The sequence below is a fragment of the Solanum lycopersicum genome, chromosome 3, assembly GCF_036512215.1.
Source record: "Solanum lycopersicum chromosome 3, SLM_r2.1".
In the NCBI taxonomy this organism is placed as follows: Eukaryota; Viridiplantae; Streptophyta; class Magnoliopsida; order Solanales; family Solanaceae; genus Solanum; species Solanum lycopersicum.
Genome location: NC_090802.1, coordinates 20,219,105 through 20,243,498, shown reverse-complemented (window position 1 = coordinate 20,243,498; position 24,394 = coordinate 20,219,105). Strand labels below are relative to the sequence as shown.

General features: G+C 36.7%; 2 protein-coding genes across 3 annotated transcripts; one reads left to right on the top strand and one right to left on the bottom strand.

Moving 5' to 3' along the window:
• The first annotated feature begins 7,515 nt into the window (after positions 1-7,515).
• LOC101263192 (DEAD-box ATP-dependent RNA helicase 37-like) lies at positions 7,516-14,864 on the top strand. 2 transcript variants are annotated; one of them, XM_004234708.5, is made up of 7 exons: positions 7,516-7,713; positions 7,980-8,826; positions 8,941-9,024; positions 12,187-12,429; positions 12,804-12,971; positions 13,498-13,611; positions 14,131-14,864. In XM_004234708.5, exons 2-7 carry the CDS (start codon positions 8,089-8,091, stop codon positions 14,620-14,622), a joined length of 1,839 nt encoding a protein of 612 aa, XP_004234756.2. In that variant the 5' UTR covers positions 7,516-7,713; positions 7,980-8,088; the 3' UTR covers positions 14,623-14,864. The 2 variants fall into 2 exon arrangements, with proteins under 2 accessions (XP_004234756.2, XP_019068403.2); XM_019212858.3 differs by having other exon boundaries at positions 7,522-7,713; positions 13,534-13,611.
• A 7,836-nt stretch (positions 14,865-22,700) lies between these two features.
• LOC138347455 (uncharacterized) lies at positions 22,701-23,803 on the bottom strand. Its single transcript, XM_069295751.1, has 2 exons — positions 23,321-23,803; positions 22,701-23,201 (listed from the first exon to the last, which is right to left on the bottom strand). Exons 1-2 carry the CDS (start codon positions 23,801-23,803, stop codon positions 22,701-22,703), a joined length of 984 nt encoding a protein of 327 aa, XP_069151852.1.
• Between the last annotated feature and the right edge of the window lie 591 nt (positions 23,804-24,394).

Genomic DNA, 24,394 nt, shown 5'->3' with positions numbered 1-24,394 from the left:
ACTCTCCGATCACAGATTGATAGGCGGGCTGCCCTCACCAAACTGACCCCACTGAAGCAGGTCCGAGTACGTGGCGTTCCGATTTATATCTCCCTGCCTGCTATCCATCGGTTTCTATACGGCAAGAATGTTGATGCTAATCGGACCCCTCTCACTACCGAGTTTGACTACCGATGGCAGATTGTCAAAGATGGTCAATTTCTGCGTGAGCCATCGCTGATAGACACCACCAAGAGGTGGATGGCCCTACACTTGTCCGTTGATGGAGAGGGTGCCAACTGGGTGACTGAGCCGAAGGGGGCCATCAAGAAGGCCAACCTAACTTTCACGGCGAAGTTTTTGTGGTTGATTGTCTGCCACTGCCTTTCCCTCACATCCGCTGATAATATCGTCACATGGAATCGAGAAGTACTGATGGCGGCGATGATAGCCGAGTTCGAGGTGGATTTTGCGTGGCTTTTACTGGAGGTCATGCATGAGAGGGCTTTTAAAGTCACAACTACTTACCCTTCCCCGTGCATGATATTTTCTCTATGCAGGTCTGCCGGTGTGCCTATATGGCACATTGATCAACTCAAGACCCAGTTGGGCACAGTTGATATCGGCCTCATCAGAGATGAGGCCAATGAGTTGGCTCCACGCAGAAGGCCTCGTCCAGAGTTGCCTCCTCTTGGTGACAATCTGGCTGAGACGGTAGCACAGCCCGCACGGCTACGCAAGCGGCTTCCACCGTCACTATCCCAGTCGAGTCTATCCCAGGTAGTAGCACTGCCCCGAGCTCCTTTTGTTCAGCCCCTTTCTCTGCTCTGGTCCCGCTTGCTAGGGTCCAGAAATTAGAGGCACAGATGGCCACACTTCTGCATCACATCCGGCCTTGGATGTAAAAGTCTATTGCTGAGGCAGAAGAGCTCTTGGAGCGGAGAATGGTCCATCACACATAGTGGAAGATCGCTGAGGTTCATCAGCGCTTGGACGCTTTTGAGTTGCGGGTGCTTGCCCGTCCAGCCCCTCCAGTGGATGTGTCGAGCCTTCAGGCTGCGGTCGACAGTCTTCGCACAAATATTGATATGATCTTAGAGGCTAGGGTGCCTGATCTGAGGCCCCTTCTACAGAGCCTGCTGAAGACACAGTGATGGCGGCCCTATTCGCCACATCAGAGATTCCACCACCTCCCCCTCGAGAGCATGCCAAGAGGCGTAGGGGTCGAGAGGAGGATGAGGCACGAGCACAGAAGAAGGAGCGCCGTGAGATGGAGGCTGCGAGGAGAGCCTCGCTTGCTGAAGAGGAGACGCGTCAGATGAGAGAAAGAGAGTTAGCTACTGGGACGTCTAGCTCCTGAACTGTGGACATAGCAGGAGGCACTGCTGATAGTGCTGTTGATGCTGAGGACACCACTGAGGGTGTCCAGATTACAGAGGTAGTGGGTTCCGGGGAACCGTACCCACCAGCTTGCTGATCGTTGGCGATTTGCGCCCCAGGTTTGCTTCACCTACCACTCTAGAATTTCATTTTCTTTTATGCATTGGGGACAATTGCATGTTTTTTTATTGGGGGTGGGGTAAATGGAAAGTGAGTGCTAGGGTGAAGTCTGAGTAGCCCAATTCACTATCCTTTTTTGGGGTTTCCTTGCCTGTGTTCTTTTTCACCAAGAGACTGATTACTTTTTCTATTGAACCGGCATGTCTATATCTTGTGTACATAGTTTAATTCTGGAGCATGATGGCTAAAATGATATCCTGATAAAATGGAAAATGATGCATGACTAGGCATAATAATTGATAAATGTGTGGCCCTAAGCATGACATAGAGATACACCATTGTATAACCCTAAGTCTAAAATTCGAACTAGGTGTCTGATAATCTGGTAGAGTGATGAGATGTCAAGTGAGTGTGAGGAAGATTTGAATAGTCCACTATTTGTACTGAGCTAGAAATTGCCTGATTAGTCCTGCTAAAAGTAAGTTGTAATAGACAATTAGGAAAGGATCATAGGCTCTTATTCAATATAGCCCATTTTTAGCCTAAATAAAAGAAAACCAAATGAAATTTATCCTTCTTTGATCCAAATGATTTGAGCTTAAATTAGACCTTTCTTTTTCACCCCAACTGATCTTTTCTGGGAATAATGTGTTGGCCCTGGTCCCTCCTTGGACATGTGCACCTCAGCTTATGCCAAAAGCATAAGTTGAGGGTGGCTAATGCAGTAAACAACATTTTTATGGCCCTGACCCAACTTTGGGTATTGTGTACTTTGACTCATGTCAAAGCCATTAGTTGAGGGTGGCTATTATGAGGAATGCTCTAGAAAGTGTGGTTGAAAGAACAAAGATAGAGAAAGAACAAAAGTAAAGTGACTCAAGAATTAGTTGAAAGAAAGGTAATATATATATATATATATATATATATATAACAAAATTACAAGAAATACAAGCAAGGAAAGAAGAGAGTCACTTACACAAATGGAGAAAAAAGGGAAAAAGTGAAAGAATATGGGAAACTGGGCGAGATAAAATGATAGAAAATGGTATGTTTAGCCGATATATCAAGGAGGGCAAAAAGTCACTAAAGTATACCTAAATATACCCTATCTGACCCTGAGCCTATGTTACAAGCTAAGAAAGTCCTATCGTGATCCTAAGGGTTGTAAAGCGAACTTAAAGCAATGAAATTAAGAGCAAGCTTATGACAATATGTATGAATGAGTGTGAATTTGTCATGAGAGTGAGTGTTGAAAAGTAATCCTTATACTCAAACTAAAATCATTGTGTGAAAAATGAAGATTTTGTTTTAAAGTGAGGACACTAGTTGCAATATCGGAAATATTAGCACCTAGGTGAGAAATTGAAGAGGATAGGTGGTAGTGCATGGTGAGTCTGTGTCATGGTCTGACTCCACATAATTCAAGCCTAATAGTGATAGCATGAATAAATATGATGAGATTAATCGGGATTGATATTCAAATGATTGCAAAGGATAAAACATGGATACTATTGTACAAAGATTGTGTATTGAGTCATAGTGCGTCGCTTGAGGACAAACAACGAATTTAAGTTAAGAGTGTTGATATACCGTGGTTTCACGGTATTATTAATACTTTTTCCTTAAGTTCAATGTGTCCAAAAGACTTTTTGTGCTAATTCTTATATAAGTTTCTCCTTATTTGCAGGAAATCTGCCCAAAGATGAATCTGGAGGTTTTTGAGCGAAGAAATGCAGAAGAGACCACCTACGGAGCTTGTGACGGTCCGTCATGCTCGTGAAAGTCTGTAGGTGGCAGCGTAGTGCAGCTGCTGAAGGAAGATGGGGAAGTCTGATCAAGTGTGGGGTTATGGAAAGCGTGGCGGACCGTCGTAGCCATGACGGTCTGTCCTGCAGGTTCGTCATGAAGATCAGAGAAGTAGCTCCAGTACCCATATTCCAAGAGTTCAAGTGTTTTGGAACGGAGACCCTCGACGGACCGTTGTACTCGTAACGATCCGTCATACCTACCGTCGAGGGTAATGAAGAGAGCAGCAGAAGAAATTTGTAAAGTATGGGACGACGGAGTCCACGACGGCCCGTCGTGACCACGACGTCCCGTCGCGAGGTCCGTTGATCCTGCCGTCTTTTGACAGATTTCCAACAAATAGAGTCCTTGTTTAATTAGGTTTTTATTTTCTATAAATAGTTCGAAAAACTCATTTTTGGGGTTAGACTCAAGATTATTAGGTTAGACTCTGGATTATTTGGTTAGGCCCTTGATTATTGTTAGATTCTTGATTATTTTGAGATTCTTTGAATTGATTGTTGGTGATTTTTGTTGATTAATTAAGCGAACTTTCGGATTTTACTCTTTCTCATTGAAGTAAGTACATGAATTCTTATACCATATATTTGAATATTGTGATTATGACTATGGTAACTAAACTCCATAACTAGGGTTGTGGGAACCATAGGCAAATATTGAGGTAAAACCTAACTAAAATAACAATTCTAGAATAGTGTCTTGCATGTATTGATAATTCTTTCGCATAGAAGTCTTTTTAACGGATGGCCAACGTTAGAACTCGCCTTAATGCTACTTGCCGGACCAAGGAGGTAGATAATAGGAAAATAATTATTAATATAGACTTAGTTTATACTATCTAATAGGCTAGTATTGATTGGTACGAGGTAATAACTTTGTCAAATATCGAATACGATGCTTAATATGTGGTAAAGATAAGGGTTAGAATAGCAACACACGTAGCCGGACCAAGGTGCAGAGTGAAATTTTCTAGATGCCGGACCAAGGATTTAGTAATACATAACTTATCACTTTGCATGCAAGATACTAGGAAAGAATTGTTATAGTTAGACTTATCAAGTTATGAACCTGTGGGGAACACGTAAACCCTAGTTACTTTGATTAATTGATTAAACTCCAACATTCGAAGCTGTTAGTTGTCTCCTTTTATTTCACTAGTTATTTTCATTTATTTAGGAATCGAAACCCCCCTTTTTATAATTTTATGCTTTCTAAGGAAATAATTGACTGAACAATAGTAATAATAGATTGAAGTTAAGTCTAAACTATTTTCCTCGTGGGAACGATCCGACCTCACTAGTTGGGTTATTTACTTGACACGACCGCTTTACTTCTTATTTGAGAAGTAAGTTTGAGAGTATCAGGCACCACATTTTAGGCTCTATCTTGCCTTAATTCATTTTTAGGGTGTTATAATAATGTCTCTTTATTATTGAATTCTTGTGTAGTTTACTTTGGGCTATTGAATTATGAAAGAAATATGTTAGAATTGTATGTAGGTTGTCTTAAATTGATGAATTAATATTGTATTATCTTGGATTCATTTTATATTGAGATTATTGGATTGAATTGGTGATCATGGTTATTGGTAAGAGCCTTTGAGTATTGAGTTGGTTGAATTGGCTATGGATTGAAGTTGTGAGATCGGATTTGTGGTATGTTGACCTAACTTTCTCTATATTGTGTAGTATAGGTCTTGAACTATGATGATGATTGGTATGGTCCAGTTATGGTGGCAGTGCTTATGTGTTATACTTGTGAATAATGTAGCCTCGTCGGCATTACTTTATGAATTATGAAACAATATGACCTCGTTGACATTACTTTATGAATTATGGTATTATCATGTTATAACTTGAATATGTGAGTATTGTAAAGTTCTTGAGGACTTAATTGTATATGTGAAGTCAAAGTATATGTCCTTCTAAGTGATTAAATGTGATCTGATAGGCTATAGTGATGCCTTATATGTGTATACTTGATGTTGAAGTGTGAATCTTCCTAGTTGACTATATGAATATTATGATGAGTCATGTTGATGATTCTACATAAGTGTGTAGGGTGACTTGCAAGTATACTTAGTTGACCTTATGTGCTATATGAATGATATTGTACATGTGTTAAGATGATAACGAAGTGTGTCTTGTTTAGGCAGACCTATGTTCCTTACTTGATGCATGAAGAATGTGAATATGAATCCTTGACTAAGTAGGCTAGAGCACCCTTTTCCATGAATGTATATGTATAAATGGAATATGATCTTGAATATAGAAAGGAAGGTCATTTATATGGAACCTTTCAGAGAGAAGGTTATGATATCCTTGAAGTTGAAAGTCGTAATGGAATCCTTCTCATGTGAATGGTGGATTTAGGGTTGGTTGGCTGGAACGGCATGAAATAATTCTTAGGAAAGTCATTGAGATTTCTTAGTAACTGTAAGGCATCCCTAGGGGACCCTCTTTGGTAAGGTGTATTATGATTTTGTTATGAACAAGATATGGTGTACCTCTTTATATGCTCCTTTACTGAATTACTCTATGATAACAAAGGCTAGAATTGAGTGAGTATGATTGGGGAGTGACTCTAGTTGTATTATGAGACTAGAGTACAAAGAAACCCTTCATATTCCTTAACCATGTGCCTACATGGGTTGTGTCCTAGTTCTACCATCAGCAAGTAGATCACCCTTATCGGAGTAGGGTTGACTCTTGATTCCATGCCTGGGCTAGTATGGTCTATGTTGGTTATTGTATATTCTCATCATGTGGGAAACATGCTAGTGTTGGGTAAGTTTTATGAAGTTTAGGTAGTGGAATGAGACGCTATCTAGACATTGCACGATTAGGCTTCGAAGATGTTGATGTATGAGTTCCCTAGGTCTTCTCCAAGACCATCGTGTGAATGTCCTTAAGTGTAGAATGTCTCCTAAATGACTTAATGATCATAATGACTTAAGTTAAAAATATGTTAATGAAAAAGTACTTATCTAGAGTAGCTTTAAGGATTGCTTAGGTAGGCTTGGAGAGGGTGTATGGTCGTTTATTTCATGTCTTACTTAGGTGAGTCTAATAGTAATTCTAGGTAGGGAGTTAAATGCATGAAATGAGAATAATCTTATCTTAGGTAATCTAAGGGATCACTTTGGTGTGCGTGAAGGGATTGTTTGGACGGTCGCTTCATAACTCACTCAATTGAGCCTTAGAATCACCTTTGGTAGGAGGGTCTATGTGTTTGGAAGTGTTCTTGATGTTATGTGTGGTTCCTTATACTTGTTTTATAATGTTTTACTAAAAAAAAGCATGTTTTATAGAAATGTCCTTCTATCATGATTTTATGCATTATGTCATACTTAGTACATTCTAATGTACTAATTTCATATATTTTGTCTATATCTAAAGGTGTAGGTGACATTTGAGAGGAGTACGAGAAGCGAAGCTTGGATCTTAGCCTTTCATTCAAGCAAGAGTTTGGTATCTACTCACTAGATCCGAGGACATCATTATGTTTAGTCTTCTTTTGTTAAGACATTGTAATAAGACTTAATATTTTTATATTTCGATTGTATCGGTCGAGTCCCAAGATATTCGTGTGTCTAAGATGGTGAAATTGCGACTTAGCCGTATTCCTTATGTTTTCTATGAAAGATATTTTGAAGTACTATTTCGTGTGAAAAGTTTTAATTCAGCACTACTTTTCATACATGTATGCAACAAAATGATGTCAAAGGGCTTGTACAAGATCTCCGAGAAGTCAAATACGCTGTGTTGCAATCCGAGAGTGTCATATTTTTCCAGGGTGTGCTTTCGGGTCGTGAAAAGAATTGAGCAAGATTATGTTGGTTAGCCAGGGAGGTTGGTTGACCAATGGCCCCATCCACGGCAAGATCAACAAAGAAAGCTTCATTCTCTAGGTTTTTAGTGCCGCCGATTTGGAAATTTTTTTCAAAAGTATCTATTACAAAAATGATTGATCGTCTGACCTAAAACTTTTTGCCAAGTCCCCGTTAAAAAAATTAATAATAAAAAAACACTTGTACATTTTATGATCAACAAAAATTTACCATGTGTTCACTTTTATCGTTTGACTATTTTAAAAAAAGATTGTAAATTTTAACATATTAAAAATAAATAAATATATTTTCTATTATTTTTAAAATCTAATACTAAATATTAATTAATGTGATAAATGAAAATGAAGATAGAAAATATGTAAAAGAAAAGAATCCAAGATGCACAAGGGTAGTTGAAAGGGGTAAGACGTAAAGATTATAAGGTCTCCTTAATTTCTTTGAAAGTTATTATAAGCCGTCAATCTCAAATCTAAAGCATCTTCTTTCCGATTTTTTAGTTTCTCTGTCCGAATTTTTTCTTATATTCTTCTTCCTTCTTTGTCAGCGCGCGCTAGGGTTTCTCCATTCTCTCTCTAAAGGTTTGCTTTTTCTTCCTCTTTCTTGATTTGATCTGCGTTATATGTTTACTTTTTGTATCTGCACTTAGTTTTCTTTGAGTGCTTCCCTCACTATTTGCTGATTTGTTTCTGATTTTCATCTGTTAGTTTATCATGGTTATGTGCAAAATTTGGGGGGAAATCAGCAGCTGGTTTAAGGATAATATTTGCAACTGTTTAGAACTATTCTTTGTGTTTTATGTACTAGTGTTATTCATATTTTGTAGTGTCTTATTTTTGTATGGCAGGTTTTGGACTGCTGAATCTATTCTAAACAGATCTAAGTAGAGTGTTTTGAAGAAGAAGATTTCTGATTTTTGCTGATTACGATTTTGAACTAAGAACTTTTTTTTGATAATGAGGAACTCATGGGCAGATTCTGTTGAGAATGTAGCTACTGATAATGGTGGGCCTAGTGGCGCCAGTGGAGCTTCTGCTTCTACGAGGAGATCATCTTATGTCCCACCGCATCTTCGCAACAGACCAATGACAGCGGAACCTCTAGCTCCATCGCACGGTGGCCCACCTTCGGGTAATGACCGCTCAGGGTTTAATGGACCAACTAGTGGGCCTCGATGGGGTGGTTCTAGGCCAGATTACGGACGCCAAGGGGGGTATGGTGGTGGTGGAAGAGGAGGTGGTTGGGGTGGCAGAGGAGGTGGTTGGGGGAGAGAGCGGGAAGTTAACCCGTTTGGTAATGATGCAGATGTGGACTTGGAGCAATCGTTTGATCAAGAGAATACTGGTATAAATTTTGATGCTTATGAGGATATTCCAGTGGAAACAAGTGGAGAAAATGTGCCACCTCCTGTTAATACATTTGCAGAGATAGATTTAGGGGAGGCCGTTAACTTGAATATTAGGAGGTGCAAATATGTCAAGCCAACTCCTGTCCAGCGATATGCAATTCCCATCTCCTTAGCAGGACGAGATCTCATGGCCTGTGCCCAGACTGGATCAGGCAAGACAGCTGCCTTTTGTTTCCCAATTATTAGTGGAATCATGAGGGGGCATTTTCCGCAACGGCCTCATGGGTCGCGGACAGTTTTCCCCCTTGCTCTTATTCTCTCACCAACAAGAGAGCTCTCAATGCAGGTAGGTTTGGTACTATAGAAGATTTGTGAAATGCCACTTGACCCATTTACCTTTTTCATCCTTATAAACCTTCAAGTTTGTTAATTCTAATTTTATGCTGCACTTTACATGTAGATACACGAGGAAGCTAAAAAGTTCTCTTATCAGACTGGTGTAAGAGTGGTAGTGGCCTATGGTGGAGCCCCGATTAATCAACAGGTACCATTTTACGGTCTCTCTCTGCCCCAATTTGTGAAGGAAAACAAATATAGATCAAGGTCATACAACATTAGTTCTTTGCATGTGATGCTGGATGGGTAGGTAATTTTTTGTTGAGTGGAGGTTGGTTTCTATTTTTGCTTAGTAGCTGTACTTCTTATGAGACATAAACAACATGCATCCTTGAATGTCCCGAAAAATGCATATAATGAATGCAGAAGCAGTTGCTCCTATTATTATAGCTTGAAGCACAAGAAATACAGAGTTCAACAAGCTTTCGTACCATGTCTTCTTAACAACATTGCTAAAGATAATGTCATACATTTGTTGGACACAAAAATAGCATATTAGTTGACTCTTAAGTGCACCATTCAGGTTACTACAAGTCTAATTTCCGTCTCTTACAAAATGCACAGAGAGAGACCACATGAGACACATCTAATGTTGAACAGGAAAAAATGTTTTAATGTTACAATATGCAACCTCATTCATGCCTGCTTCATTATTGGTGATGAAACCTTCCCTCTGTAATTTTAAAAAGGGGAAGTAGGTATACGCCTGTATATCATTTAAATCAGCTGTGTTGCTTAGACTCTTCAAAAATGTCAGCTGTATTTTCCGTGAATTCGACACTGGTGTGGCATCAAAAGTGAAGAGTCCGCACAAGTCACAACTAAGTGTAGATGAGAACTTGTTCCTAGGTGTATGGTTTTTTAACATATGCTCTGTTGTTGTGCATGTTGAACTGGGTTTAAAATGTAAGGTAATGAAGTATAACTTGCAGGTCGATCTGATTGTCTGGTTATTTATCTTGTTTTTTTCTTTGTTGGCAGTTAAAAGTCAAAATAAGTGGTACTTAGTCAGATGGGCAAAAGAAAAGTCATTTTTAAGTAGATGCATTTGTTTGTAAAATTAGATCAGTGTTAGTTTTTATGCCCAGTCAATGGTGAATCCATTAGAGATGTCTGATTTAATGCCGATGAGCCAAAGGTTGAACAATAAAAACTTTCTTATCTTCTTGTTTGATCTGTGGGAGGTTTCTGGACAACCAAAAAAAGGAATATAAGAACAACTTTTGGGTAGAGGAGAAAGATTTCTTGTTTCTATATAGAATTTTAAGCAGATATAAAAGATGCACCAAGGTTGTAGATAGTTTAGCGAGATTGATGCTTTTACTTCCCTTATTTATGAATTTAGTTTAATTTATGATTTTCTTTAGCAGGAAAGTAGAACTGTATTAGATGCCAGCGTTTGTAAATTGTCTTAAGGGTTTTACCAGATAGATTTTTATGTTAATAGCACACTAACGTGTCGTTTGGTAGACCGCATTAAAACAAATAGTCTATGTATTATGTATGATATTGTTTAGTACTATGCTTGGTAGGAATTTGGGCCTATGTAAATCTAATCCATGGCTTAGTTATAACTCCTACATGATATTATAGGATGTATTACTAATACCTTCCATTTGGAGGTATTAGTAACACATGAGGTATAGTACCATGGGATAAGTCTATGTGAAGACAAAAATCCTTAATTATTTTGTTTGTTTTCTTGATTTTATGTTTTATATTTTTACTAGTAAATTTATTTAAATAAATTAGCTTACAAGTTATTTAGGGAGAGTTGTTTGTTACTAAATAAATCAATACAAATTAATATATATGTTATGTGAGTTGTTTAACATTAACTAATTAAAAAGACAAATATATGAACACATGATGCTTGTGATCTTAATTGAATGTATAATTTGTTGATATATATATATATCAATAAATCATACATTTAATTAAGATCACAAGTGTCATGTGGTCATATATTTGTCTTTCTAATTATTTGTATTTTGAACAATTTATAAAATTTTCACACATACAAAAATTACAATTTGCAATTTTTATGTGTAAATGTTGATGGTTTATTCAATTTTACTATTTTTTACCGTCTTTTCAATTTTAAAAGTTGATAGTTTATCTTTTTTTAAAAATTGAAAATTGACAGTTTGTACGTGATCAATTTACTAAGATGACAATTATTTATCCTCCAATAAATTAAGTGAAAAAAAAGGCAAACATGACAACAAATTTCTTCTCATAGCTAGTTAGAAGGCCATAAAAAATAATATTGTCCAACAATTATTTACATTGACTCAATTACATAATAATTCAAGGGTATAATTGGAAGAAGCTTTTCATAAAGTTCTACTCCAAACACAAGATTAGATGGGAAACAATGAAACAAACACTTGTTGAAAATAAAGTCGACTAATCCTAGTATTACTAGTCCCCCCATTATTAATGTTTGTACCAAACGACCCCTAAGGAGCTAGAGTTTGTAATTGTCTATGGGTTTGACCATATAGTGTTTGCTATTAATAGCACACTAAGGGGGCGTTTGGTGGAGTGTATTAGAAGAAATCATGCATGTATCAACTTTGTATATAAGTAGTATCTTGTTTGGCACACTTCCTATTGTGTATTGAGGTGTGTATTACTAATACATAATAGTCAATGGTGTTAGTAATGTAATGAGTTTTAATGCATGGATTAGCATGACTAAAGATCCATTTGCCCCTCAAAACCTTTTTTCATCTCTTCCACCATATTTGTGGAGGGAATCTTTGTTAATTTTTTTTTTAAAAAAATTAAGCAATTCATGCTATTCTTAATATTCCAAACCGAACAATGCATAAGAAATTGTCTCTCCATAATTAATGAAGTACAACTAAAACAAACATTACTAATACACTTCATTTAGCTTTATTCTTATACACCCTACCAAAGGACCCTAATATTTTTCTGTAACTAGAATATTGATTATGCTAGGTGCCAAACTTGGTAGTTTATGGGTCTGGTACCTTTCTCCACTTAAATACCAAACTATGTCAAAGCCGCGGAGGACTTTTACTTTCCATCTCTATACTTTCTCTTTGAAAATACCTTATTTTGACAAACAAGTGTTCAAATTTTGTCAAATCACTGGTGTAATAAGGGCTAATGGTTTTAGGTTGCTTGTCAGTGGTGTTTTCTGTAGATTTTTCACTTCTTACTACATGTCTCAGATATTTTGGACCCCTCTATATCAATAAACATTTCTTTCTTCAAGGAAAAAAATGACGTGTTTCTTGCATTATTGTTTGAACAATTGTTCATCACATATCTGCAGCTCAGAGAGCTTGAGAGAGGTGTTGATATTCTTGTGGCAACTCCTGGAAGACTGGTCGATTTACTTGAGAGAGCAAAAGTTTCATTACAGATGATTAGATATTTAGCTCTCGATGAGGCAGATCGTATGCTGGACATGGGATTCGAACCTCAAATCAGAAGGATAGTGCAGCAAATGGATATGCCTCCAACTGGTGAAAGACAGACTATGCTGTTCAGTGCCACATTCCCAAAAGAGATTCAGGTTTTCTTTTATTCAGTAGGGGTGTTTTCAATTCGGTGTTGTTATTATTAGTATTCTGCTACTTACTGACACTTTCTATTGGAATTCCACATCATCTTAACCATGGTTTGAGCTTGTACTAAACAATCCATTTTTTTCTTTTTCTTTCTCCAGTGCCGCCTCCCACCCCCACCCCCACCCCCCAAAAAAACTTCCTTGCGAAATCCAAATATTTCTTCTTGTTACATGACAGCACCTATCTTCTTGCAATGCTGGCAGATTCACCTTGCAGATTGTTGAGTTGGTTGTTAGTAAAATCTTCTGAGCATTTGTAGTCTTGTTTTGTATATGATCTCTAACCCTTTTCTTTTTTCATTTGTTTTTTGGGAATGCAGAGACTGGCATCTGATTTTCTTGCAAACTACATATTTTTGGCAGTTGGGCGGGTTGGTTCTAGTACTGATTTGATTGTTCAGCGAGTTGAGTTTGTGCATGATGTTGACAAGAGAAGCCATCTTATGGATCTACTTCATGCACAGATGGCTAATGGGGTTCATGGCAAGGTAGTATATGACTCTTGGCTCTCTCTTGCTATATAAATTATTCTCAACTACTTTAGTCCTGTTTAAGGCACTTGGAGCAGCTTCACCGAGTGGGGAAGAAATCCGGGCTTCTACTCCCAGGAACTTAGCAAAGAATCAAGAATGTTCGCTAGCTACTTGTTTTGGTCTATAAAGTCACTAGCTTAAATCTTCTCTTGCCTTATCACTATTACCTGCTCATTCTGTCCATGATTGGTTTTGTTTGTTTATTTACCTGCTATATATAGATATGAATGCTGAATTTCCTAGATTGTAGGCTGCTTAGATTTTCATTCTGCCTGACTTCTCATTTTAGTTGACTGGCTTTCCTCTTAAAATTCTTCAGAACAACATGACTGCATCCTCCTCCCCGTTTGCTGCTTTGTGTAACAATGATTTGTTGCATTAGGCGTATAAAGTTTATACGTGATAAAGTACAATGTGGTGTCTTAAGCTTTTGTTAAATCAACTGGCAGCCTTATTAACTGCATTATAATGTTTTCTGCAGCATTCTCTAACTTTGGTATTTGTTGAAACAAAGAAGGGTGCTGATGCATTGGAGCATTGGTTGTGTATTAATGGATTTCCTGCAACTGCTATTCATGGTGATAGGACTCAGCAGGTATGTGAGATTGGGTATTGATAGAGATGGTTCAAAATCAATTTGATCCTCAAACATGACTGGACACTGTTCTGTGCTTCTGTTACAATGTGATTAAATGGAACCATTCCTTTTTTTTGGTTGTTGTTTTGAGACATGGCAAGTGCATTAATAATATGGCACCAAGGAGGTGCTGCCAAAATATTTACGAGATACCATCAGAATATCCGTTCCTATTTTTAAGGGGATTGAACGAGTTCTTTCACTGCTTCAGCATCGTTTACAAAATTCTCCTTGCACCAAAAATGAAACAAAAACAAACAGTTCATCTCGATTTTCTTAATAAATTTTCCTTTATCTAAAAAGCACCTAGCGTTTCACTCCCAAACTGTCCATCATCTTGCTATCAATATTTGCATCATATGCTGAGGAGAAGGATACTTGTATATTCAGTCCCTTTTTTTGTGTTTCACAAACTATTATTTGCACTATTTTGCAGTTCATCATAGTCAACATTACCTGTGGGTTTATTGTTTACAGGAAAGGGAGCAAGCATTGAGAACATTCAAGAGAGGAGATACCCCAATTTTAGTTGCAACGGATGTGGCCGCTCGAGGCCTTGATATCCCTCATGTTTCTCATGTTATAAACTTTGACCTTCCTAATGACATTGATGATTATGTGCATCGTATAGGCAGGACAGGTCGTGCAGGCAAGACTGGATTAGCAACTGCTTTCTTTAATGATGGTAACCTTTCCATGGCCAAACCCCTAGCTGACTTGATGCAAGAAGCTAATCAGGATGTACCTGAATGGTTGACTCGTTATGCTAGCCGTTCATCATTCGGAGGAGGCAGAAACAGGCGAGCTGGCGGAGGGCGTTTTGGTGGGCGTGACTTCAGGAGGGATTCGTCGTACAATAGAAGTGGAGGGGGAGGTGGTATGAATTACTATGATGGAGGTAATAGTAGTGGCGGTTATGGCAATTATAGTGGGGGATATGGTCCTGGAGTAACTAGTGCTTGGGACTAGCTTCCTCTAAACTTATAATACCTATACTTTCCTGCAGTTGTATATTACTTATCAACAAATTTGGATTATGATGTTTTGGCAGTGGGAAACAGGGTTGAGTTCTTGTTGTTTTGTGGTCCTATAGGGGACAACTGCAAGATTGTTATGGTAGTTAGATTGGCAATTGGAGACCACCAGCAGACAGCTTTTGTCCAACAGTTCAATGATGCCTTTGTTTAATATAATATTATTTCGTGACTTCACCTCTTTTTGTTTTTTGAAATGCATATGAATAGTAATATTGCAAACCACAAGGGAGGTTAGTATTTTGAGGTCTCACCTGCGTTATGCATCCTCTGATTTAGTAATGTTGCAAACCATAAGATTGGTTAATGTTACAAGGTGTCACCTGTGTTGTGGATCCTGATTTAGTTATATTGCAAACCACAAGGGAGGTTAATGGTATGAGACCTTACTTTCATTGTGCATACTAATTTAGTATTACTGTTATGGGGCTTCACTTGCATTGTGCATCCTGATTGATTAATATTGCAAACTACAAGGGAGGTCATTGAGGTTTTTGGAAATTATACTTGTTAAGTTTATATCATGTATATTATATGCTAGTTTATTTTTGTTTGTTTTAAAATGTCACCATTATACACATTGAAGAGCACATTAACCTCCCTTTCATACCTTATGAATCGCTAGCATCATAGATGGAGATGGATGCGAGCTGAATTTGGCAATTATTTTAACTTCAATATCTATTATTCATTGAATCTTCATTACCAGTTTCTATTATTTTCTACGAAGTCTTCTCTGGGCTGGAAAAGGAAAGAAAAAAAAAGAACTTTTAATGAGAGATTAAATTTGTGTTGTTTAACCACAAAGTATAATTATTTCTTGATTAATGCTCTTTGGACTCACATAATACCCCTACATACAAACCAACAGTGTTAGGATGTACGCAACACATTTTTGTCCTTTCTGGCTTAATTTAATTGTCTATTAAACACATAGAAGCCACATTTATATAGGCGTGCTTGAACATTAGTAACTTCTAAAGATGAAATGCTATTTGAAGATCTCAATGGAACCAACCTAAAATAAGTTTCTTTCAACATTAAAAATTGGTGAGTTCTTTACATCTTGCAAAACCATAACGTAATAAATATAGAAAAAAAATCTCACTCATTACATGTATCAAAATATATAGGACTTCTCAACTTCATATTTTACTTCTATATTTATTACTTGGCATGAATTGGAGTAAATAGCTGCATCCTACATGTACGAATTTGTAAAGACTTCGTCTGTTCAAGTTCTTATCGATGTTACTGAAGAATAAACCTTGGCGGGGGGTGGGGGTGGGGGACTACATAATGCTACTTGATGACGCTCCATTCTGATTACAGTATCTATCATAATGTATCCTTTAGATTCACATTAGACACTGTGACCACCAATAGATTGTTCAAACATTTTATTTAATTAATGAACTCTAAATTCCTTTCTAATCAACTATAGAAAGAAATGGGCAAAAGTACTACAACTTTTGTTGATTGGTTTTATTTTTTTATACTATGTTATATGTAGAATATTATAAACAACTCTTACATGCATATATACTAGAAAGAAATGCCCGTGCTGAACATAATATCACAGGCACCAATATAATAGATATGGTATCTGTAAATAATAAAGTCTGCTAAATGTTATGCAATTATGTATATAAACTAAGACTGAGCAACGGATTGGAACGAGACCACCGGACCCGGAACGAACCGGTACTAGACCGAAACGGGATGAGTTGACCGGGACGGGGATGAACCGGACTGAAATTATCGGGCTGGATACTCGGTTCCGTCTCGTCCCACTATATACCGGGATGGAACCGGAATGGAACGGGATGGGATAAACGGGATGACACGTCTAGTTATTTCAAAAAATGATTTTTTTTTAAATTATGAAAATATGAATAATTTTTTATTTTTTTCTAAGTTTAAATTAATAGTTTTTAATTTATAGTGTAATTTCTTACTTAAGTTATTTTAAAGATATTTTTTATAAAAATTTTACTTATTAAGTTTGCAAGTTAAGTCTAATTAAGTTTTCAAGATTTAAATCTTTTGAAGTTTATAACTTATTATTTATTGATATGTTATAATTTATAAGTAATATTTATAACTTGTAATTTATATAAATTAAATTTGTAGTTTCAAAAAATTAAATAAAAATAAGGATAAAACAATTACACAAATAAAAAAAATATCAATTTAATTTATTTAAATTTGTATTAAGTTACAATTTCAATTTACAACTACTAGTGGATTGCATAGTTTACGCAACCACCTTTTAGGAAGGGTTCTGTTTCAACTAAGTCTCGAATGTAATACTAATAGAGAGTAGTTGGGTTACTTGGGTAGTAATTATTATTTAATATAAAATATAAATTATAATTTATAAATATATAATATGAATTAATTAATAAATATATAATATAAATTAATTAATAGGAACCAGACCAGACCGGATCGGAACCAGAATAAACCGGGATAAGGCGGTTCCATTCCGTTTCGTGTCCCGGTTCGGAATGTCCCGTTCTGTCCCGTAGGCAACCGATTCGGGATGAATCGAAACGGTACCAGTACATCCCGTTCCGTTGCTCAGCCTTAATATAAACCATAAATGACAAGGAATCAATTTAGTTCAAGTCGTGTATGTATAGTCTAAGGGATAATCAAGTGAGTTAGAAACAAAATGTAATTCATTTATTCAAAGCACATCCAAACTGTACACAAGAAAAAAAAGAAGAGAATACTTGAAAAGTTTATTGAAATATTACAGAAAATTTTAAAATACAACTCAAATCAAGGAGAGAGTATGCAGGGAGTAAATCTAGAAGAAAAAAGAAGTTGAGCATGGCCGACTTTTGATGTGTTCCTTGCGATACACATTATTTTTATCTAAAGAAGAGTTAATTTTGATCGCCGCAAGAGACTCATCACATGTGTCTCTAGTCATCTCAATCATAAAGCATTAAAACATACATTCCATTTGAATTACTTTAGTTTACTAGAATTAAAATAGGACAAACATTTGCATATTTACATTATGTAAGTGAAGACTTTGGTCCTTGTTTTGGAAGAAAATGAAATGCTCTCTACAGACCACATGCATATAACTAAGCTTATGTACAATCTTGGCTGCTAATTTGCTACTGAGAAAATTGAAATCTCAAAATCTTTTATAGGTCAAGATTCAAATCATCACGGATTAATAATGCTAGTTCTACTTTGTGTTTAATTTAGGATCGTCTTAGATGATATAGATTCAATAAGACCTATAATTAACGTTACGATGCATCTCTTTTTCAGAAGTCAGTTCAAATCCAATTATCTCAGATCGAAGCAAAGATCATACACTTCCCACTAGTGTTATTGTCTTGAATGAAAAAAGTATCTATTTAAATTCCTAACCCCAAGCAAGAAGGCAGTGATCTTAAGCATCTAGCCGGATGAGCTATATATGTCTCACCCGAATTCTGGAATTCGAATGCAACAGGCGTCTTTAACCTCTCAGAGGTCGCATACAAGCCTCTTCTTAGCTTTCATCACAATCATATAGTTAAATTTGCGGAAAATATAAAAATTTTAGAACATAATGAAGTATACATCGACTTCATATAATTACTATATAGAGTGATATTCTAATAAACTCAAACTAAACAACCATCTACAATTGATTAAACAATTCAATGATGAAATCAATATATCTTAATAGTTTGCCAAACGACCTTAATAGAAAGCTTTGAATAAAAGTCTGAAATGAAATGCTAGGGACAACATCCACTATCTATGTCTAAAGTAATAAGCTAGAATGACAGGTGTAGAATCCTCGAACTCAAGAGGACCTACAAAAGTCTGGAGATCGCTGATCCAAACCGCTTCAATGAGTCTTCAATTTGCTCTCTGACATGCGCCTATAAAATAGCAATAGTATAGGGTTAGTACACACTTGTACTAAGTACGGGTATATGCACATACACATAAGGACTATGCATGATCAAGGAAAGCTCTTCCTATAACAACATGCCATTTCTAGAAAGTGAAGTCACTAGACTTTCTTAATTCGTTATTTGTGAATTATGGTATGAATATGACATATTTTAATTCATTCAAAGCACAAAACTCATTTTCTATATGAACATAAGACCTTAGAATCATGAACATAATTTTAGAACAACTTGAACAAAAATTTTAAAATTTGCTCCTCCAAACCCGAGAGCTCCTTCCCCAACACTTGATTTATTTTTCAGTCTTTTTCTTCTTGTTGTTGTATAGTTAAAAGATCTCTTTAATCTCATGTTCTACTTACAAGTGCAATGATTCATTGTAGTCCCATACCTACATTGAATCAAGTAAGTAATCCAAAAGACTAAGGAAATGATTTGGCTACCCTTACTACAAGTTACTCTTTCCATTCTTGTTAGATTGGACATGAATATTTATAAGCTAATCTTTATTGGCTAGGCCACTTATTTCATAATTTTCATATTATGGAGATTGTGGGACATTGATTTGCCATAATGTTTTACTCCCCTTTTATTGGCATAATATAAGAAGTAATTATAAGTCAATTTTTCTTTTGCTATGCCCATTATTTGATCATTTGCATAATGTGAAGATATTGGAGCATATATCTTGATTTGGCACAAGAAAATAACTTGTTAAAACTTCATTCTTATTAACCACAGATGATTTGACATACTTAAGCTCTTACTTTCTTAGCTCACTTTGAAATTACATTTCTTCTTCTTTCTTTCCTACTTTATTAAAGAAATATTTAGCATTAAGATCATGCGAGCTAGCGTGAAATCCAATGTCTGCCCTACACCGAAAAGGAGTGGTTTTCCGGCTAAAGTGAAACCAAGTTCAGTTTCTTCTCCACACCAAAAAGAGGTGGTTCACGGCTAAAGTGAATCGAATACTTTCTTTGAGCATTTAACCGACATAGATAATGTGAGCTAAACATGAATCCAGTGTCTTCCCCACACCGAAAAGGATTGGTTTCACCGGCCAAAGTGAAACCGCATCATACCTAGCTCTCTTAGGTAGAATCCACTTGCTAGTTCCTATGCTGACAACATAGTTCGAAGACTATGAGATATACGGAGACTACTTATCCACCTTGGTGGTAGACTCATATCATGAGGCTTACATGTGATTGAATAAGCTCATTGCTAGTCTATCGGTACTTTGCTCAACTTGTTTTTCTTTACAACTTTTAGAGTTGACTCAAACATTATGGAAGCTTGCTTCTAGTTATGAGGTTTACTTAACTCTTTGTATAGCCAGTCATCCCTTTCTTTACTTGATGAAATGCGAATTTAACCTTACATTATTATCTTGGTGTTAGTGAGACTTGTCTTACGATTATTAACACCCTCTTATGTGAGTATCTTTAACATAATTGTCTAGGAGTGAGTGAGACTTGTCTCACTTTTTTTAACACCGCATTCTGGTCACTTTCATAATTCTTAAGCTTTTGATTATGTTACTACTCACCTTATATTGTTCAATGTCATTTGGTAGCTTTATACCACTCTTTATGAACGTTATAAACTTTGTTCAATGTACTTACTTATTTTCATAGTTCATTTGGAAAGGGTATGTTGGGACTTGTCCCAATGATTGGCATACCCTTGGTTATGAATTCCAAGTTACATTGGTCATGCTTAATTCGGTATAACTTAGTCATTAGACAATTTTGTATTATATTTTGGAAATACATTTGTAAGACAAGTTATTGGCATAGACTAAACTTTCACATATTATGGTGATCTAGAATATTGTTAGCCAATTTATTGGCACAAGACAATTTTTCACTAGACAATGGTCATGAGAATATCATTAGCCAATTCAATCAACTTCATGAATATACTATAGTGACTTCATCATTCTAAAAAGGTCGACATTTAACAGTGAACTAAACTTCATAAATTATTCATATCAACTTCATCTTCTCGAACACAATTAGGCATTACAACATTCTTTAACTCATGTAACTAATACCCTAATCATACGAATCAAATCTATAGGTCTCATTAGACATTAACAGGTCAAGAACCCTACGTATAATGATCAATTAGAACCACATACCAACAACATGTTTGAGATTACATCTACATACTATTAGAATCGAAAATAAAGATAACTAGGGAGATGGACGTTCAACAATATCATTGGGAACAACCCTAGTTTCGACATTCATGAATTCAAAACGTTTGAAAGGCCTCTTGGAGAAAGAATTCCAGGAGAGAAAACCCATACCTTATGTAGAATTTAATCTACAAAGATCACCTTGCACGAAAACTTTGAAGAATACCTTGAAATCGCCTAAGATAATCGAGAGAACCTTTTCTGTTTTTCTTTCGTTTGCTCACTGTTTTGAGTCGTGAACTTTCTAGTGTTTGAACATGAGTCTAAGTCTTAGGAACTGATCCTGACTAATTAAACTTAGGCTAATTAAGTTAATTAAATAAATTAATTAGTTAATTACTAAAATGCTCCTCCTAGATTGACTAAAAATAGGAAAGCGTTTAACTTAGTCAAATCTAAAAAAAATTTCCTAAGAGTTTCAGCGTTGCCTGTGAATTTTCCTTAATTAATTAATTTCTTAATTTAATTAATTAAGGAACCTAGGGTAATTACTAAATTACACCTAATTCATTGGGACCATAACTAACCCTTTTGGACCATCCTAGGTTAGGTACTGGGATGTTCCTTGAACTAGTTACTAGGTTAGTGTCACCTAATTAAGTCTTAGGTTGTCGGGTGTACTAGATAGTTTATTTTTGTTTGTCCTAGGTTAGTTAGCTAGTTAGTTCAGTTAGTTAGAGTCTAGAGTTGGTTAAAGAGTAAGGCCCCACTTGGGTGGACCCTTGCGCACGCCTTCCCCTAACTACTCTAACCGAATTCGGTTAGGGTGGTCACGTGGTCCCCCCCGGCCGGTTTCACATGTGCTTGCACATGTGTTGCTTGTACTTTCCTAACTAACTATTCTTAATGGTTTATTTGGAATGTTTTCTAATCGTCCCAAGGATCCTCACTATGTCCTTGGGCACTGCTTAATCTACATGATCATTTTAATTGTTCATGTGCTATAGTACCTAGGCTTGACACACGGATGCCTTGTACCTAATGTGCAAATGCTAGAATATATATGTTTTAAGCTTAGGGTCTTCATTGCAGGTTGTTAATACATAGAAAATTGTCTAACACCCTTTATGCCAATATTTTGTAATATGCCCAATATTCAGGATGCCTATGTACCCCCAATACCTATTCTTAAAACTTAATAGGCTCTTCACTAGAAGAGTATATTTTCTGGAATGTTACATTATCCCCCATTTAGGAACATTCGTCTCTAATTGACACTACATATCATTTTAAATCAAAGATGGTAATTTCGAAAACACATTAACATACTTGAAACTTTACTCTTTGTGAATTTCTGATTCACACTTACTCTGGATGATGCATATTACTCAAGCTTATGTAATGCTTCATATTTGAGATTGAGGAACTTCCTTCTCAATCACACTTCACTTAATGCACATTACAACTCATGCAACATGAAGATCATGTTTACACTATACAAAAATAGCAACATGAATACAAGCATGAATTAACTCATATAGTGCAAGTGTAAGACACATGATTATGGACTTAAAACATCAAATCGACTAATGCAGTAATAACTCAGAGTTTCTTACACAAAACCAGACTTAGGAAGAGTATATCTAACCTCAATAACTGAACAAGTGAGGGTAACAGCATCTCATATCGGCCTCGGCCACCCATGTTGCTCCCTCAACAAGGTGGTTCCTCCATAATACCTTCAGGTGGCAACCTCCTTGTTCCTCAGCCGCTTCACTTGGCGATCTAAGATTTCAACTAGAACTTCTTTATAAAAAAGGTTCTCATCAACTCCTAACCCCTTAACAGGCAGGATAGATGTTGGATCGCCTAAACACTTCTTAAGCATTGAAATATGAAACACAAGATGCACAAAAGACAAGTTTTGTGGTAACTTCAGTCAACATTTCCTACTCTCTGTAAGATCTCATAAGGACCTATATACCTCAGACTCAACTTCCCTTTCTTACCAAACCTCATCACCCCTTTCATGGGTGATATCTTTAGGTAGACTTGATCACCCACCTCAAATTCAAGAGCTCTCTTCCTGTTATCTGCATTGGATTTTTGATGACTGTAAGCAGTAGCCAATCTATCCTTTATCATCCTCACCTTTTCCACAACCTCATGTATGATCTCAGGGAAAAGGATGGAAGACTCTTCTACCTCAAACCACCCAACTGAAGACGTACATCTCTTTCCATATAGTGCTTCAAAAGGTGCCATCCCAATACTGGAATGGTTGCTATTATTATAAGAGAACTCAATCAGCGGCAAGTGATCATCCCAACTCCCCTTGAAGTCAATAACACATACTTTTAGCATGTCTTCAAGGGTCTGAATGGTACACTCTACCTGTCCATCCGTCTGGGGATGAAAAGAAGTACTAAGCTTCACCTGTGTACCCAAGATCTTTTGGAAAGATATCCAAAAATGAGAAGTGAACTTGGCTTCCCTATCCAAAATGATAGATAAAGGGATCCCGTGCTCAATCGTCTCAAAGAATCTGCCACTACATTGGCCTTACCTAGGTGATAGTGAACACTCATGTCATAATCGTTGAGCAGCTCCAACCATCTTCTCTGACGAAGATTTAGTTCTTTATGTGTAAAAACATACTGAAGACTTTTATGGTAAGTAAATACATCAACATGTACACCATATAAGTAATGTCTCCAAAGTTTTAACGCAAAGACCACAACAGCTAACTCAAGATCATGGGTAGGGTAATTATTCTCATGGACTTTCAACTGCCTGGAAGCATAAGCAATCACCTTGCCACCCTGCATGAGAACACATCCCAAACCTACTCGGGAAGCATCACAATATACCACATACCATTCATCACTCCTCGATAATGTAAGCACTGGGGCTGAAGTGAGTCGATCTTTGAGCTCTTGGAAGATCTTATCACACTTTTTAGACCACTCAAACTTCACCTTCTTCTTCGTTAAGGCTGCCAATGGAGCAGCAATAGTGGAAAAACCCTCCACAAACATGCATTAATAATTATCCAAACGGAAGAAAATCTGAATTTCTGTGGGTGTGAGGGGTCTCGACCAATTCTTCACTGATTCAACCTTTTTCGGATCGACCTCGACACCCTGGTCGGTCACACTATGACCAGGAAAGGTTAGTGATCTCAACCAAAACTCACATTTACTGAACTTTGCATACAACTGATGTTCCCTGAGTACTTGCAATGTCATTCTCAAATGTTGTCCATATGAGAATGTCATCTATGAATACTATGACAAAAGAATCAAGGTGTTCATGGAAGACCCTATTCATAAGGTCCATAAACGCGGATGATGCATTTGTAAGACCAAATGACATGACAAGAAACTCGTAATGACCATATCTAGTACGGAAGACAGTCTTAGGAATGTCCTCTTGTCTCACTCTAAGCTGGTGATACCGTGACCAGAGATCTATTTTTGAAAAGAAACTTGAACCTTGGAGCTGATCAAATAGATCATCAATTTGGGGTAGAGGGTGTTTGTTCTTTATAGTGACTTTGTTGAGTTGCCGATAATCGACACACATTCTAAGAGTTCCATCCTTTTTCTTAATGAATAACATTGGAGCAC